Source organism: Balaenoptera acutorostrata, chromosome 19 (assembly GCF_949987535.1).
Source record: "Balaenoptera acutorostrata chromosome 19, mBalAcu1.1, whole genome shotgun sequence".
Lineage (NCBI taxonomy): Eukaryota > Metazoa > Chordata > Mammalia > Artiodactyla > Balaenopteridae > Balaenoptera > Balaenoptera acutorostrata.
The window spans coordinates 37,035,790-37,049,602 of record NC_080082.1 but is presented as its reverse complement, the minus strand read 5'-3'; the positions used below and the strand labels follow the sequence as shown (position 1 = coordinate 37,049,602).

At 37.4% G+C, this 13,813-nt stretch overlaps 1 protein-coding gene across 1 annotated transcript in view; it reads right to left on the bottom strand.

Annotated features, from left to right (window-relative positions):
- Nucleotides 1-11,300: 11,300 nt before the first annotated feature.
- Nucleotides 11,301-13,813, bottom strand: part of ITFG1 (integrin alpha FG-GAP repeat containing 1) — a 262,527-nt gene continuing 260,014 nt past the window's right edge. The window contains exon 18 of the mRNA XM_057533264.1: nt 11,301-12,719. Within this exon, the coding sequence (XP_057389247.1) occupies nt 12,660-12,719 (60 nt within the window). The 3' untranslated portion in view covers nt 11,301-12,659. The remainder of the gene's footprint in view (nt 12,720-13,813) is intronic.

The window sequence follows — 13,813 nt, the reverse complement described above, 5'->3', positions numbered from 1 at the left end:
CGCCGCCCTCTCGCCCGCTCTCCGAGAGGCGGGCGCAGAGGGAGAGCCCGGCCTACGTCCCGCAGCCCCGGGCCGCGGGGTGAGCGGGTCCGAGCCCTCTAGGCCTGCCGCCTGAGGGAGGGCTGGGGCCAGCCGCCCACCCGGTTCGGCGGCCCTCGTCCACCTGCACACCTCCGTCCGCCCGCCCACCTCCGTCCGCCCTCGCAGACGGAAGGGGGGCACCGACCCCATGGACTCTTAAGGCCTCAATTCAAGGTCAAAACTCTGCCCTGCTCAGCCCTGCTCTACTACCTGCCTCGGCAGGGGGCGCGGATCTGGGCGGGGCTCAGGACAGAGCGGGTCTGTTTAGCGCCAAGGGAGTTAACCTGACCAACGGTAGTGATTACTAACATTTACGGACCGCTTCCCAGATTGCCAGGCACAGCACCAAACACTTTACATATCAATTCTGTAATCCTCGATTCACTTCCTGCGGGATAGGTACTGTTGGAGGATGGGAAAAAGGAGGCCAGGAAGGTTAAGTCATTTGTCCAGAGCCACACAGTGAAAGAGGGAGGCAGGGCTGTAAACCCAAGAAATCTGCCTCCAGAGACTGCCCTCTTTACCACCAAGCCATGCTGATGGGGTCGCTCGACTCCGCTGATAGCGAATCTCCAAATTTGCAAACAACTGCTTAGTATGTGGTATTCTGTTTTATTTTCTCCATAGTGATTATCACGCTCTGAAATTACCTTGCCTATCTACTTGTTTATTTGTTCATCACCTGTATCTCATTTACCCCCACTCTATTAAAATATAAGTTGCTTGAGGGCAAGGAGGCTACATTCATATATCCCCTCAGCACATACTTATTGAGCATTAATTATGTGCAGAAAACAGTGATAGGTGCTGGGGAAATATCCGTGATTAAGGCCCTATCATAACAGAATATTTATGCCTGTATCTGACACATAGTAGGAACTCCACAAATATTTGTCTAACAAAGTTAAGGACAATTTGCAGCAACTGAAAATATCTCTTTCCTTCTATCCCTCCAAAAGTAAGTATTAACAAGGTTTGCAAGTGAAAACATATTTAACATCAAATAATATTAAGGTGTGGAAGGTATACAAGATGTGTATGAGGAAAATCACCTACAGTTAAATTGAGATTGCACACAAGAACCAACTAGTAAATAAAATATTTAAGAGGCTTTTCCACAAATATAATAAAGTGACTTATTGGGAGACCAGGACAGTATTACTATTATTAAATCTAAGTCACAGACAATGGTGGACAAAAAGAATTGGGAGGAAGGAGCCTTCTCAGCTTCTGGAATAATGGTTCTTAATGCATAATTGTTGACTGAAGGAAGAATCCATGTATGTATGATGTCATCAGAGAATGCTTCATGAAGGAGGTGACACGCAAAGAATGAAAAGGCTGTGGATGCCAAGTGGAGAGGAAACAGAGCAGAAGAGCTTTCACATCAGGCAAGGAGCAGGGGTGAGCATCACATTTGGGGCAAATGTGACTGGTAGTGAAGATAAAGTTGAATATGGTGGGTTTTGACTATGGAGATTCTTGCTTGATTGCTAGGCGAAGGAGTTTGTACTTGACTCAGGAAGCTAGAGGCAGTTTTTAATAGTGGAGCAATGGAGTTCTGGAAACATTAATCTGGGACTTGAGTTGGTACAGTAAAAGGGGAGAGATTAGAACAACCGTATTCACAAAGTATATACACAGCACTGTTTCATTTAGCCTAGTACCTCTTATGGTAGTACCATTTTGGTGAAACCTAAGAAGTCTTTTCTCTAGTATGTTGGCTGGGGAGTAGATTCCCAAGGAGTGGATTGGGACTGTTCATTCTGTGGCTTCCTTTTAAGACACCTATCTTTTGGATGTACTAGAGTAATTGTCTGTAGTTGATTTTCCAAGGAATGTGGTAAAGCACAGATAATAGCTGAGACTACTGTGTGGCCATATGCTGACTAAATCAAAAGAAAAGCAGTTTGCATCTCTCTCAGCTGGGGAGTTCTGTATTTGAAATATTATTTCCCTGGAAGACCACCCAGTAGTATCCAGTCTGTTCCCAGATTACCTGCCAGTGCCCAGGTGATTGAGGACTGCTTTCTTTGTTCCCTGCCTGATCTTCCAGGCATAGGTATAGCCTCTCCAACTCCTCACAGATCATTCCTGTAGTTTACATTTCGTTTTCTCTGACCAAGTCTTCTGTAGCACTTGAATGGTGTTGTGGAGCATTGACTTACTTAAAAAATGCTGAATTTTATCTCAGTGTTTATGTACCAAACAGATTTTTGTTGTCTCTCTTTTTTGCTGGAGTTTGGGAGCTCTAACAATTTATTAAATGATAGCCTAGAAAGGCAGGTTATGTTTAGAGATTGTTACGGACTGAATGTTTCCCTCAAAATTCATGTGTTGAAATTTTAACCCCTAGTGTGCCTGTATTGGAGATGAGGCCTCTAAAGTTAAATGAAGTCGTAAGGGTGGGACCCTGACCTGATAGGATTAGTTTCTTATAAGAAGAGACAGCAGAAAGCACAAGCATGGAGGAAACGCCGTGTGAGGACCTGATGAGAAGGCACCTGCCTGCAAGCTAAGAAGAGTGCTCTCACCAGAAACCAAATTGGCTGGAGCCTTAATCAGGGACTTCCAGCCTCCAGAACTGTGAGAAAATAAATGTTGCTTCAGTCACCCAGTCCATGACATTTTGTTATGGCAGCCTGAGCAGACTAATACAGAGACATAACGTAACGAAGGAAAATATAGGAATTGACACATGACCAAACTGATATTAGAAAATCTATTTGTAGTAAAAAAAATAGGGGTCTCATACTGCTTTTCTTACAGTGTGCAGATATGGCTACAATGATGGCGAAGTTTAGTGAAAAGCAAAATCATACAGGATCTCAGTGTATGAAGATTTCAGTGTCATACAACTGTGGGGATATTTTTAGGGAAGGAAAAGAGGAAACTTTAAAATTTTTTATTAGTTCATTGAATTAGTTGGCCTGGGCTCTCATAACTAGATACCACAGACTGGATGGCTTAAACAATAGAAATTTATTTTCTCACAGTTCTGGAGGCTAGAAGTCCAAAATCAGGGTGCCAATAGGATTGGTTTCTGGTGAGACCTCTCTTCCTGGCTTGCAGACGGCAAGCTTCTTGCTGTGTCTTCACATGGCCCTTCCTCTGTGCACCAAAAACTCATGTCTCTTCCTCTTCTTATAAGGACACCAGTCAGATTGTATCAAGGTCCTACTCTTATAACCTCATTTAACCTTAATTACATCCTTAAAGGCCCTATCTCCAAATACAGTCACATTGTGGGTTAGAGCTTCAACGTATGGATTTTGGCGGGGGGGGGGCACAGTTCAATCCATACACTCATGAACCAAAATTATCCCTGTGCTAATGATATTGAAGAAGACTTGTCTCCAGGGAGTCAAAACTGGTTCTTTCAGTAACAATGTCACCTAAACTTGTTTCCAAATTTCTGCCTAGTATAATTTCAAAGCAAGAAAAATTTTAAGAAATATTACCTACTACCAGTACTTAAGTATTTCAACTTTATCAGGAAAATTTCTAGTCATCCAGTTACTTTCATTTCATTGTGAAAAACTGAGAAAGGTCCTAATTATATATTTCAGAGTAACGTTGCTAACATATATGGTATCTTTCTCTTAAAAGCCAAAATCCCATTTTGAAAGAACTGTTTATGTTTAAACCTGTTTACTAAAACCGAAACAAATGCAAGTTTATTGGAACAGTAATAGGTGTGTAGTGATATCTTTTTATGGTTTTAATATTCATTTCCCTAATGGCAAATGATGTTGAGAACTTTTCATGAGCTTAGTTGCCATTCATGTATCTTCTTTAGTGAAGTGTCCAAGTCCTTGCTCGTTTTTAAATTGGGTTATTGTTTAGTTTTGAGAGTTCTTTACATTCTGGATATAAGTCCGTTGTTGAATATGTGATTTGCAAATATTTCCATCACATGTGTAGCTTGTCTGTTCATTCTCTTGAAAGTGTTTTTGGCAAAGAAAATGTCTTTAAATTTTTTTCTTTTATCTAAAATCTTTTTTAGATTTTTTGGTATTATTTCTAAGAACTCTTTGCCTTACCCCAGTTCATGAGTATATTCTCATATGTTTCCTTCTAAAAATTTGATAGTTTTATGTTTTACATTTAAGGTTATGATCCATTTTGAATTAATTATTGTATGAGGTGTGAGGTTTAGGTCAAGGTTCTTTTTTTTCTTTGCATAGGGATCACCAAATAGTTTAACACTATTTATTTCAAAGACCACCTTCCACTGAATCACTTTTACACTTTTGTCAAAGATCAAGTAGCTATATTTGTGTGGGATTATTTTTGGACTTTCTGTTTTGTTCCATTGATCTATGTGTCTATCTTTTTCCAGTACCACATTACCCTGATTATTATAGCTTTATAATAAGTCTTAAAATCAGGTAGTTTGACCTCCAACTTTGCCACCTTTTCCAAAATTATTTTAAGCTATTCTAGTTCCTTTACTCTTTCATATGAATTTTCTAAAAATCTTGTCTATATCCACAAAAATTACTGCTGGGATTTTGATAGGGATGTTATTAAATCTATAGGTCATTTTGGGGAGTGTTGACATCTTTACTAGGTTGGATCTTCCAATCCATGAACACAGTGTCTTTAAGTCTTCCTTTATTTCTTTCATCGCTATTTTATAGTTTTTGGCATACAGATCCTATGCATGCTTTGTTGTATTTATACATAAGAATTTCATTTTTGGGGTCTATTTTAAGTGGTATTTTAAAAAATTTCAATTTCCAATTGCTCATTGCATTTATATAGGAATATGATTGATTTTTTTGTGTTCACCTTGTATCCTGCTGAACTTGCTGAATTCACTTAGTTCTAGGAAGTTGTGTGTGTGTGTATAGATTTTTTAGACTATTTTGTCATGTACTAATAGGGACAGTTTTATTTCTTCCTTTCCAATGTGTATGCCTTTTATTTCCTTTTCTTGGCTTATTACTTTAATTAAGATTTCCAGCACAACATTGTAAATCAACTATATTTCAATACAAAATTTTAAAAAGGGATTTCCCTGGTGGCGCAGTGGTTAAGAATCCGCCTGCCAATGCAGGGGACATGGGTTTGATCCCCGGTCCAGGAAGATCGACATGCTGCAGAGCAACTAAGCCTGTGCACCACAGCTACTGAACCTGCGCTCTAGAGCCTGTGAGCCACAACTACTGAGCCCACGCGCCACAACTACTGAAGCCCATGTGCTCTAGGGCCCGCATGCCACAACTACTGAGCCCACATGCTGCAACTACTGAAACCTATGCGCCTAGAGCCTGTGCTCTGCCACAAGAGAAACCACTGCAATAAGAAGCCCGCACACTGCAACGAAGAGTAGCCCCTGCTTGCTGCAACTAGAGAAAGCTTGCGTGCAGCAACGAAGACCAATGCAGCTAAAATAAATTTTAAAAATTTTTAAAAATTACAAAAAGATACTATATTAAAACAGATCTAGGGGCTTCCCTGGTGGTGCAGTGGTTAAGAATCCGCCTGTCCTGAATGCAGGGGACACGGGTTTGAGCCCTGGGCCGGGAAGATCCCACGTGCCACAGAGCAACGAAGCCCATGCGCCACAACTACTGAGCCTGCATTCCAGAGCCCGTGAGCCACAACTACTGAAGCTCCTGTGCCTAGAGCCCATGCTCCACAAGAAGAGAAGCCACTGCAATGAGAAGCCCGTGCACCACAACGAAGAGTAGCCCCTGCTCGCCGCGACTATAGAGAAAGCCCGCGTGCAGCAACGAAGACCCAATGCAGCCAAAATTAATTAATTAATTAATCAATTAATTAATTAATTAAAAATACAGATCTGAAAAATATTTTCCAGTACTATGTTGAAAATTATCAGTGGGGGAAAGCATTCAGTCTCTCATCATTAAGTATGTATCAATATTAGCTGTATTTTTTTTTTATTAATGCTCTTTATTAGGTTAAGGAAGTTCTATTCATAGTTTGCTTAGTTTTTTTGTTTGTTTGTTTTAAAATTAGGAGCGGATGTTAGATTTCATCACATTATCTTTCTGTGTCTATTGAAAGGATAAGATGGTTTTTCTGACTTAATAGTATGATAAATTATATTGCTTTTTCCCCCCCTCAAATAGTGAACTAGTTTTGCATTCTGGGATGAAACACACTTGGTAATGATATATTATCTTTTTATATATTTCTGCATACAATTTGCTAATGTTTTGTTGAGGATTTTTGTATCTGTGTTATGAGGGATATTGGCCTGTAGTTTTATTTTCTTGCAATGTCTTTGACTGTTTTTGGCATTAGGGAAATATTGACCTTACAAAAGGAGTTGTGAGATATTCCTTCCTCTTCCTTTTCTTCAAGATACTGTGTAGAATAGGTATTATTTCTTAGATATTTGTAAAATTTGCCAGTGAAACCATGTGTTCCACTGAGTTTTCTTTTGTGGAAGGTTTGTTTTTTAATATAAAAATTTAACTTTTAAAAATAGATATGGTGTTTATTGATTTCTGCTTGGGTGTGTTTTGGTAGTTTATATCTTTTAAGGAATTGATCCATTTAATCTACTTTATTGAATTCATGGGCATAGCTAGTTCCTAGTATTTTTTTTTTATTATTATGCCTTTAATGTCTGTGAGATCAGTAGTGATGTCTTGTCTTTCGTTCATTATATTGGTTATTTATGTCTAATCCTTTTTTCTCCTGGTCAGAGGTGTAGCAGTATTATTGATCTTTTCAAACAACCACTTTTTTATTTCATTGATTTCTGCTCTAATCATTTCCTTCTATCTTCTGCTTTAGATTTAATCTTTTTTTTTTTTCTAGTTTATTAAGGTGGAAACTTAGGTTACTGATTTTAGATCTTTTTTCTTTGTTAATATATGCATTTAATGCTATACATTTCCCTTTAAGCACTGCTTTCTCTGTTTCCTACAAATTTTATGTTGTATTTTATTTTTATTTGGTTAAAAATTTTTTAAGTTTCCTTTGAGACTACCTCATTAACTCCATGGTTATTTTAAAGTGAATTAATTTCCAAATATTTTGGTATTTTCCAGGTATGTTTCTAGTTTAGTTCAATCTTAGTCTGAAGACTTATGTTGTATTTTTATTTTTATCTGGTTAAAAGTATTTTAAAATTTCCTTTGAGACTTCCTCGTTAGTCCCATGGTTATTTTAAAGTGCATTAATTTCTAGATATTTGGGTATTTTCTCTAGTTTAGTTCAATTTTAGTCTGAGGATCTTTGTATAATTTCTATTCTTTTAAATTTGGTGAGGTTTGTTTTATAGCCCAGATAAATGTCTCTTTTAGTGAATGTTCCATGTGCACTTAAGACGACTCTGTGTTTTGCGGTTGTTGGTTGAAGTGTTTTATAAGTATCCATTAGGTTAAGTTGATTGGTAGTACTTTTCAGGTCATCTCTAAGTTTTCTGATTTTCTACTTTTTCTATCAATCACTGTAGAAGAGTGTTGACATTTCCAACCTAAATCATGGTGTGTCTCTTTCTCCTTACATGTCTGTTTTGCTTTATGTATTTAGTTTATACACATTTAGGATTTTTATGTCAAGAGGAGTGGAATGAACTTAGTTGAGTCTGCTCTCTTTAGCTGAGGCAGTCCCCAAAGGGGGCTGACAGCCAACTATTGAAGGCACTCCCAGAAATTAGGATAATAAATCCTTTAATTTTGAAGGAGGATCTGGACGTTATAGCATCTACCAGAGAAGTAGTTAGGTTTTCTGTTTGAATCTGTTTTAGTGATGTCTTCATAGGAATTGGTCTATTTTGTTAAACTTTCAAATTCCTTGGTATAAAATTGTTCTTAACATCTTCCTATTTTTGTTTTAATATATACTTTATCTGTAGTTTTATCTCCTTTTTCACTTCTGATACTGGTTATTTGTGCCTGTTTTGTTTTTCTTGATAGAGGCTCTTGGGGCAGCCTATAGCCAATAACTGATGAAGTGGGGGTGTAAAGGCCCCAGCCTTCTTACCCTAACTTAGGACAGGTTAGGAGATAGAAGAGGTCATCCTATCTCAAAACTCACTGTAGGGTTGTAAGAGGCATTCTACTAAGAATGCATCACAACTTGATTTCTGCCTCTGCCCAGTCTTGCTTCCTTCCTTTCTTCTGTACAGGTGTTGATCAAAAGTACCCCCTAATCTATTATCTGTTTTATTAGTCTTTTAAAATAACTGGCTAGGTGATGTAAAGCTAGGCTGCAAGTCATCACAAGGGCTGGTTAACTTTAGTTCACTTTTATACTGAGGAGTTGGCCTTAAGTATCCTAGCTTAATCCTCAGTAAGGTCTCTTGGACACATTCAAATTTTTGAGTTTCTTAAGTAGTTAGTTCTAGCTATTTGTAAAGATTAGTATTTCCTGACTTTTATCCTTTCCTAGAGATTTTCTAAAGAACAAAAGGAAAATTATTTATTTTTTAAAATTAAAAAAAAAAATTTATTTATTTATGGCTGCATTGGGTCTTTGTTGCTGCGCCGGCTTTCTCTAGTTGCAGCAAGTGGGGGCTACTCTTCGTCATGGTGTGTGGGCTTCTCATTGTGGTGGCTTCTCTTGCTGCGGAGCACGGGCTCTAGGTGTGTGGGCTTCAGTAGTTGTGGCACACAGGCTCAGTAGTTGCAGCTCGTGGGCTCCAGAGTGCAGGCTCAGTAGTTGTGGCACACAGGCTTAGTTGCTCCATGGCATATGTGATCTTCCCGGACCAGGGCTCGAACCAGTGTCCCCTGCATTGGCAGGAGGATTCTTAACCACTGTGGCACCAGGGAAGTCCAGGAAAATTATTTTTTAAAACATGGAATAAAGCTCATTTTTTTGCAATTACCATATGAATTCATTGGACCCTTGTATAAATCTAAGATATCTTAATTTACCTTGGTGATCTTATTTTTAGTAATAACTAAAATTTATTTTAGTTTTTATAAGATTACTTAATCTTAGTAATCCTGGTGATCTTATTTTTCCTGTATCTCGAAACATTTTGCTATAGGATTTCTCTGCTTGAAAAGGCTGTATCTATGATGCCAAGATTGTTTTTACCTTTGATGGTTTAGTAACCACCGCCTTTAGTAGAGCAGCACTTCACAAATTTATAGTGATACTTGGGCTTCCCTGGTGGCGCAGTGGTTGAAAGTCTGCCTGCTGATGCAGGGCACATGGGTTCGAGCCCTGGTCTGGGAAGATCCCACATGCCGCGGAGCAACTGGGCCCGTGAGCCACAACTACTGAGCCTGCGCGTCTGGAGCCTGTGCTCCACAACAAGAGAGGCCACGATAGTGAGAGGCCCGCACACCGCGATGAGGAGTGGCCCCCGCTTGCTGCAACTAGAGAAAGCCCTAGCACAGAAACGAAGACCCAACATAGCAATCAATCAATCAATCAATCAATAAATCTTTAAAAAAAAATTTATAGTGATACTTAATCTGAGGGTGAATCTCTAGGTATAGCTACTTGTAATAGGTCCCTACCTTGCCTTATCAAGAGTGGGAAGGGTTAAAAAGTATGTTTATAAGTTGTTACCTTTGAACCTGAGGCCTTCTAGGAGAAAGTATTTTGAGAATTAAGTTTCTGAAAATATATAGTTTTTTGGCTGGTACATGGAGAAATATAAAGGGCTAGTTTAGGTAAATGGTGTGTTAACAACAATGTATTTATTGTATTTACAAGTATAGGTATATCTCAGAGATATTGTGGGTTTGGTTCCAGACCACCACAATAAAGCAAATATCATGGTAAAAAGTGAGTCTCACAAACTTATTTGGTTTCCCACTGTATATAAAAGTTATGTTTATACTATATTGTAGTCTATACAATACGGCATTATGCAATAGCATTATGTCTTTTTAAAGACAATGTACATACATTAAAAAACACAAAACAAAAATCCAATTACAACAGTAACATCAAAAATCACTGATCACAGGTCACTATAACAAATATAATATTTTAAAAATCTGAACTATTGCAAGAATTACCAAAATGTGACACAGAGACATGAAGTGAGCAAATGCTGTTGGAAAAATGGCACCAATAGAGTTACTAGATGCACGGTTGCCACAAACATTCAATTTGTAAAAAATGCAATATTTGTGAAATGCAGTAAAGCGAAGCACAATAAAATGAGGTTTGCCTGTATGTGATTGTTATCTTTAAAATGGTTATTAAGTCTTAATTACTCCTTGTTACCAAAAGGAGGAGGATTATAGAAGTAAAGATCAGTGGAAGAGAGTCAAAATGTTCAGTCGTTTGTCACTGCAATGGGAAACGGGAGGGAAGAAAAGAACCAGCATTTATCAAGTACCTTCTATGCACATATTGCTACTTAAGACTCAAAATAGTTTTTTAGGGTATCACTCAGTATCCTTGTTTTACAGATGAAGAAACAAGAGCTCAAAGAGGCAAAGTGACTGACTAAAAAGTCACAAAATGGGAGAGTTAGGCCCTGAATCCTGACTAGTTTGACCTCGAAGTCTTGTACTCTTTCCACTACAGTATTCAAAATTAATATAAGGATCTTTGTACAGCTGGCCCTTGAATAACGCGGGTGCTGACCTCTGCGCAGTCGAAAATCTGAGTATAACTTTCCTGTTGGACCTCTGTATCCGAGATTCCACATCTGCGGATTCAACCAACCTTGTACTACTATAGTACATATTTATTGAAAAAACCCATTTATAAGTGGACTTGTGCAGTTCAAACCCATTTTGTTTAAGGGTCAACTGTATTTGATTCTCAATGTTGTGACACATTTTTCACCTGCTGCCCCTTAATGAATGATATTGATGTTGCATTGAAGGTTAGTATCAAGATACAGAAACACAGTATAAAGTCACTGATTGTATTGGGTTAGCCAAAAACTTCGTTCAGGTTTTTCTGTAACATCTTAAGGGAAAACCGGAACGAACTTTTTGGCTAACCCAATATTTTTGGTTCTCATAGCATTTTATTTGCCTATAACACTATTCCTCGTAGACTCTGACTACAAGCGAGTTTTACAACTCATGCTGTATCAGTTGATAGATACTAAACCTACCTGTCTTTAGGGACAGTGTAGAATAGTGCCTGGCACAGTGTTGTAGGTTGATAAATGAATTTAACTGGGTACCGCAGTCAGGAGATGCCTATCTTGCCCTCATAGGCAAGTCACTTCTGTCCAAATCTGTGATTTAGACTTCATAACCTCTAAGGCTTATCATGGTCCAAAGTAATTATTTACACACTCACCAAAATTCTTTGTTTCAATACAGAATATTTATTAAGAAGACACATTAACATGCTTAGATATACAAAGTAAACCACTTATACACATGCCATTCTCAGTGAACTGTAAGGAAAAAAAACATGAAGAACAAACTTAGTTGCTTTCAGATAAGTTTTTGTGTTTTATAGCTATCATATATCAATTTGCATATTAGGAAGTTATTAGCACTGATATATACACTTTTTTCCCAATCTTACATGTAACTTTTTGGCAAGGGGAAGTTCACAAAAATTTGTATTGAAGTCTGAATGTAAATGATAGACTCTTACAAGCTTTTCAGAATAGAAATGTGATTGAAGATTTGCATTCCCAGATGCTATCTACAGCAGTTTCCTTTCAAGAAATCAAATGCTTTTCATTACCACATGATAAGAATCAGTGTTCAAATGAAAATTATTAGGGCACATTAATTCTTGGAGGGTATTATGATATAATTTTCAGTTAAGATAAACAAGTAATAAATCTTTATATAGGGTGTCAACACCAGGAATTTAGGTTTTTCAAAGACTATGCTTTCTACATACCTGAAAATAAAATCCTATCAAGTCTAAATATATTTTGATAATTAGTTGTAGAAGTCTGTAAAAAAAATTATTTAATAATAAATGACAACTACCACTTATTGAAAATTTACTCTATGCTAGGCACCAAGCTGTGTACTTTGTGTACATCATCCCATTTAATGTATACAACAACTCAAGCGAGTAGTGTATTAGCTCTGTTTATAAACAAGAAAACTAAGGCTTAAGCAATTAGCCAAGTTCAAACAGCTTGTAAGTTGTGTAACCAGCAGTTTAAGGCAAGTCTGACTGCGATTCCAAAGCCAGAGTACCCAATCACTATATTGTATACCATCAGTGAAAGACCCCCTCACATGCTATCATGAGGGTGAATGGTTAATAACTTTATCTCTGATACATTCACAGAAGTATAATTTGCATCGTTAGAATAAGAAACAAGATCGATTCAAGTGGAAAACAAAAAACCCTGCTCATTTAAATATTTTTATTTACACGTGTCTTTTTCCATCATCATTATTCTAATAAGATTATAAATACGTAAACACCTTAGTACATGCAACACATTCCATGAAGGAACAAAAATGTACAGCACAACTGGAAAAAGAACCCAAATTATTGTATACAAAATGCTTTAAAAAAAGACCTTGTAACACATTCAGACCATATTTATTTGAATACTTTCCAATAATTACCAAGGGATGTATCATTTATAAATAATAAAATCGCCTGTTTTCTTCTATAAGCCAAGTTTAGTATTTCAGTTAATGAAGTGAATAGCTGTTCCATTATGCACTACTAAAGGCAAGTCACATAGCATCAAAATGAAACCGATGGGCTTCTTGTCGTTTTTCTCTATCATCTGCTTTCTGAAAAAGAATTTTAGACTAGTTTATAAATGATAGGAAAATGTCAAGAAAAGATTAATTAAAAAAGTGGTTAATTAAAAAAATAAAAGCCCTGAGCAATTAGTAGGTAAAAGGTGTGATTTTATTATGTAATAATCTTATGAAATATTTTTATAGCTTACAGTAGCTATTTCATAATTAACGATCCTCTAAATTGAATTTAAAAAACCAATAAATGTTCCTTAAAAGCTTAGTTTGTTATTTATTATTTATTTGAAAGTAGGAGTAAACATTAGATTTTGTAAGAATGGAATCAACTATTACATTTTTCCCATTCTTAACACTGCTGAATCTAATTATATTAAAGTACATTAATTATTTTGGGGTTAACCTATTGATTTTGCATATATTTATTGATCCTCTGTTCCCAGCAAAGTATTGTGCTTGGAATTTTTTTTTTTTTGGCTGTGCTGTGCGGCATGTGGGATATCTTAGTTCCCCGACCAGGGATCGAACCGGCGCCCCCTGCAGTGGAAGTGTGGATTCTTAACCACTGGACCACCAGGGAAGTCCCATGTGCTTGGAATTTTGAGGGATTAGAAAACCCCTCAGTTTTGTATCTTGTTCTCAAGGAACTTATTAAAGCCTAAAAAGAAAAAAGCAAAACATACTAAATAACTATTTCAGTATAAAAAGTGAAAAACGTTACCAATATTCGGAGATTACTTTTGGGTTGGCATAACGAAAGGCAAAGCTTTGATAAGATAGTATTTATGGAAATGAAGAGGAGGGACATTCACTACAAGATGGGGGAAGAACAGGAACAATCCTGAGAAGTCTGGCAGGAGCACGGGATATGTGACAGCAACTGATAAGAGAAAGACTGGAAAGGTGTATGGTAGAGTCACATGGAAGTACTATGTAGGCTATAGGCTAAGGGAGTTACACATTTTAGGCAGGGGGTGGTCACCAGAGGTTTTTGAGCAGAGGAGTGACATGATTAAGACTAAATTTAATGATGAGTAATCCGGCAGCAAAGTGCTAAATGGAGTGAAGGGGAGAGAATGGAATTTGGGAGGACAGGGAGTATTAACAAGGAGCTGAACTAAACTAAA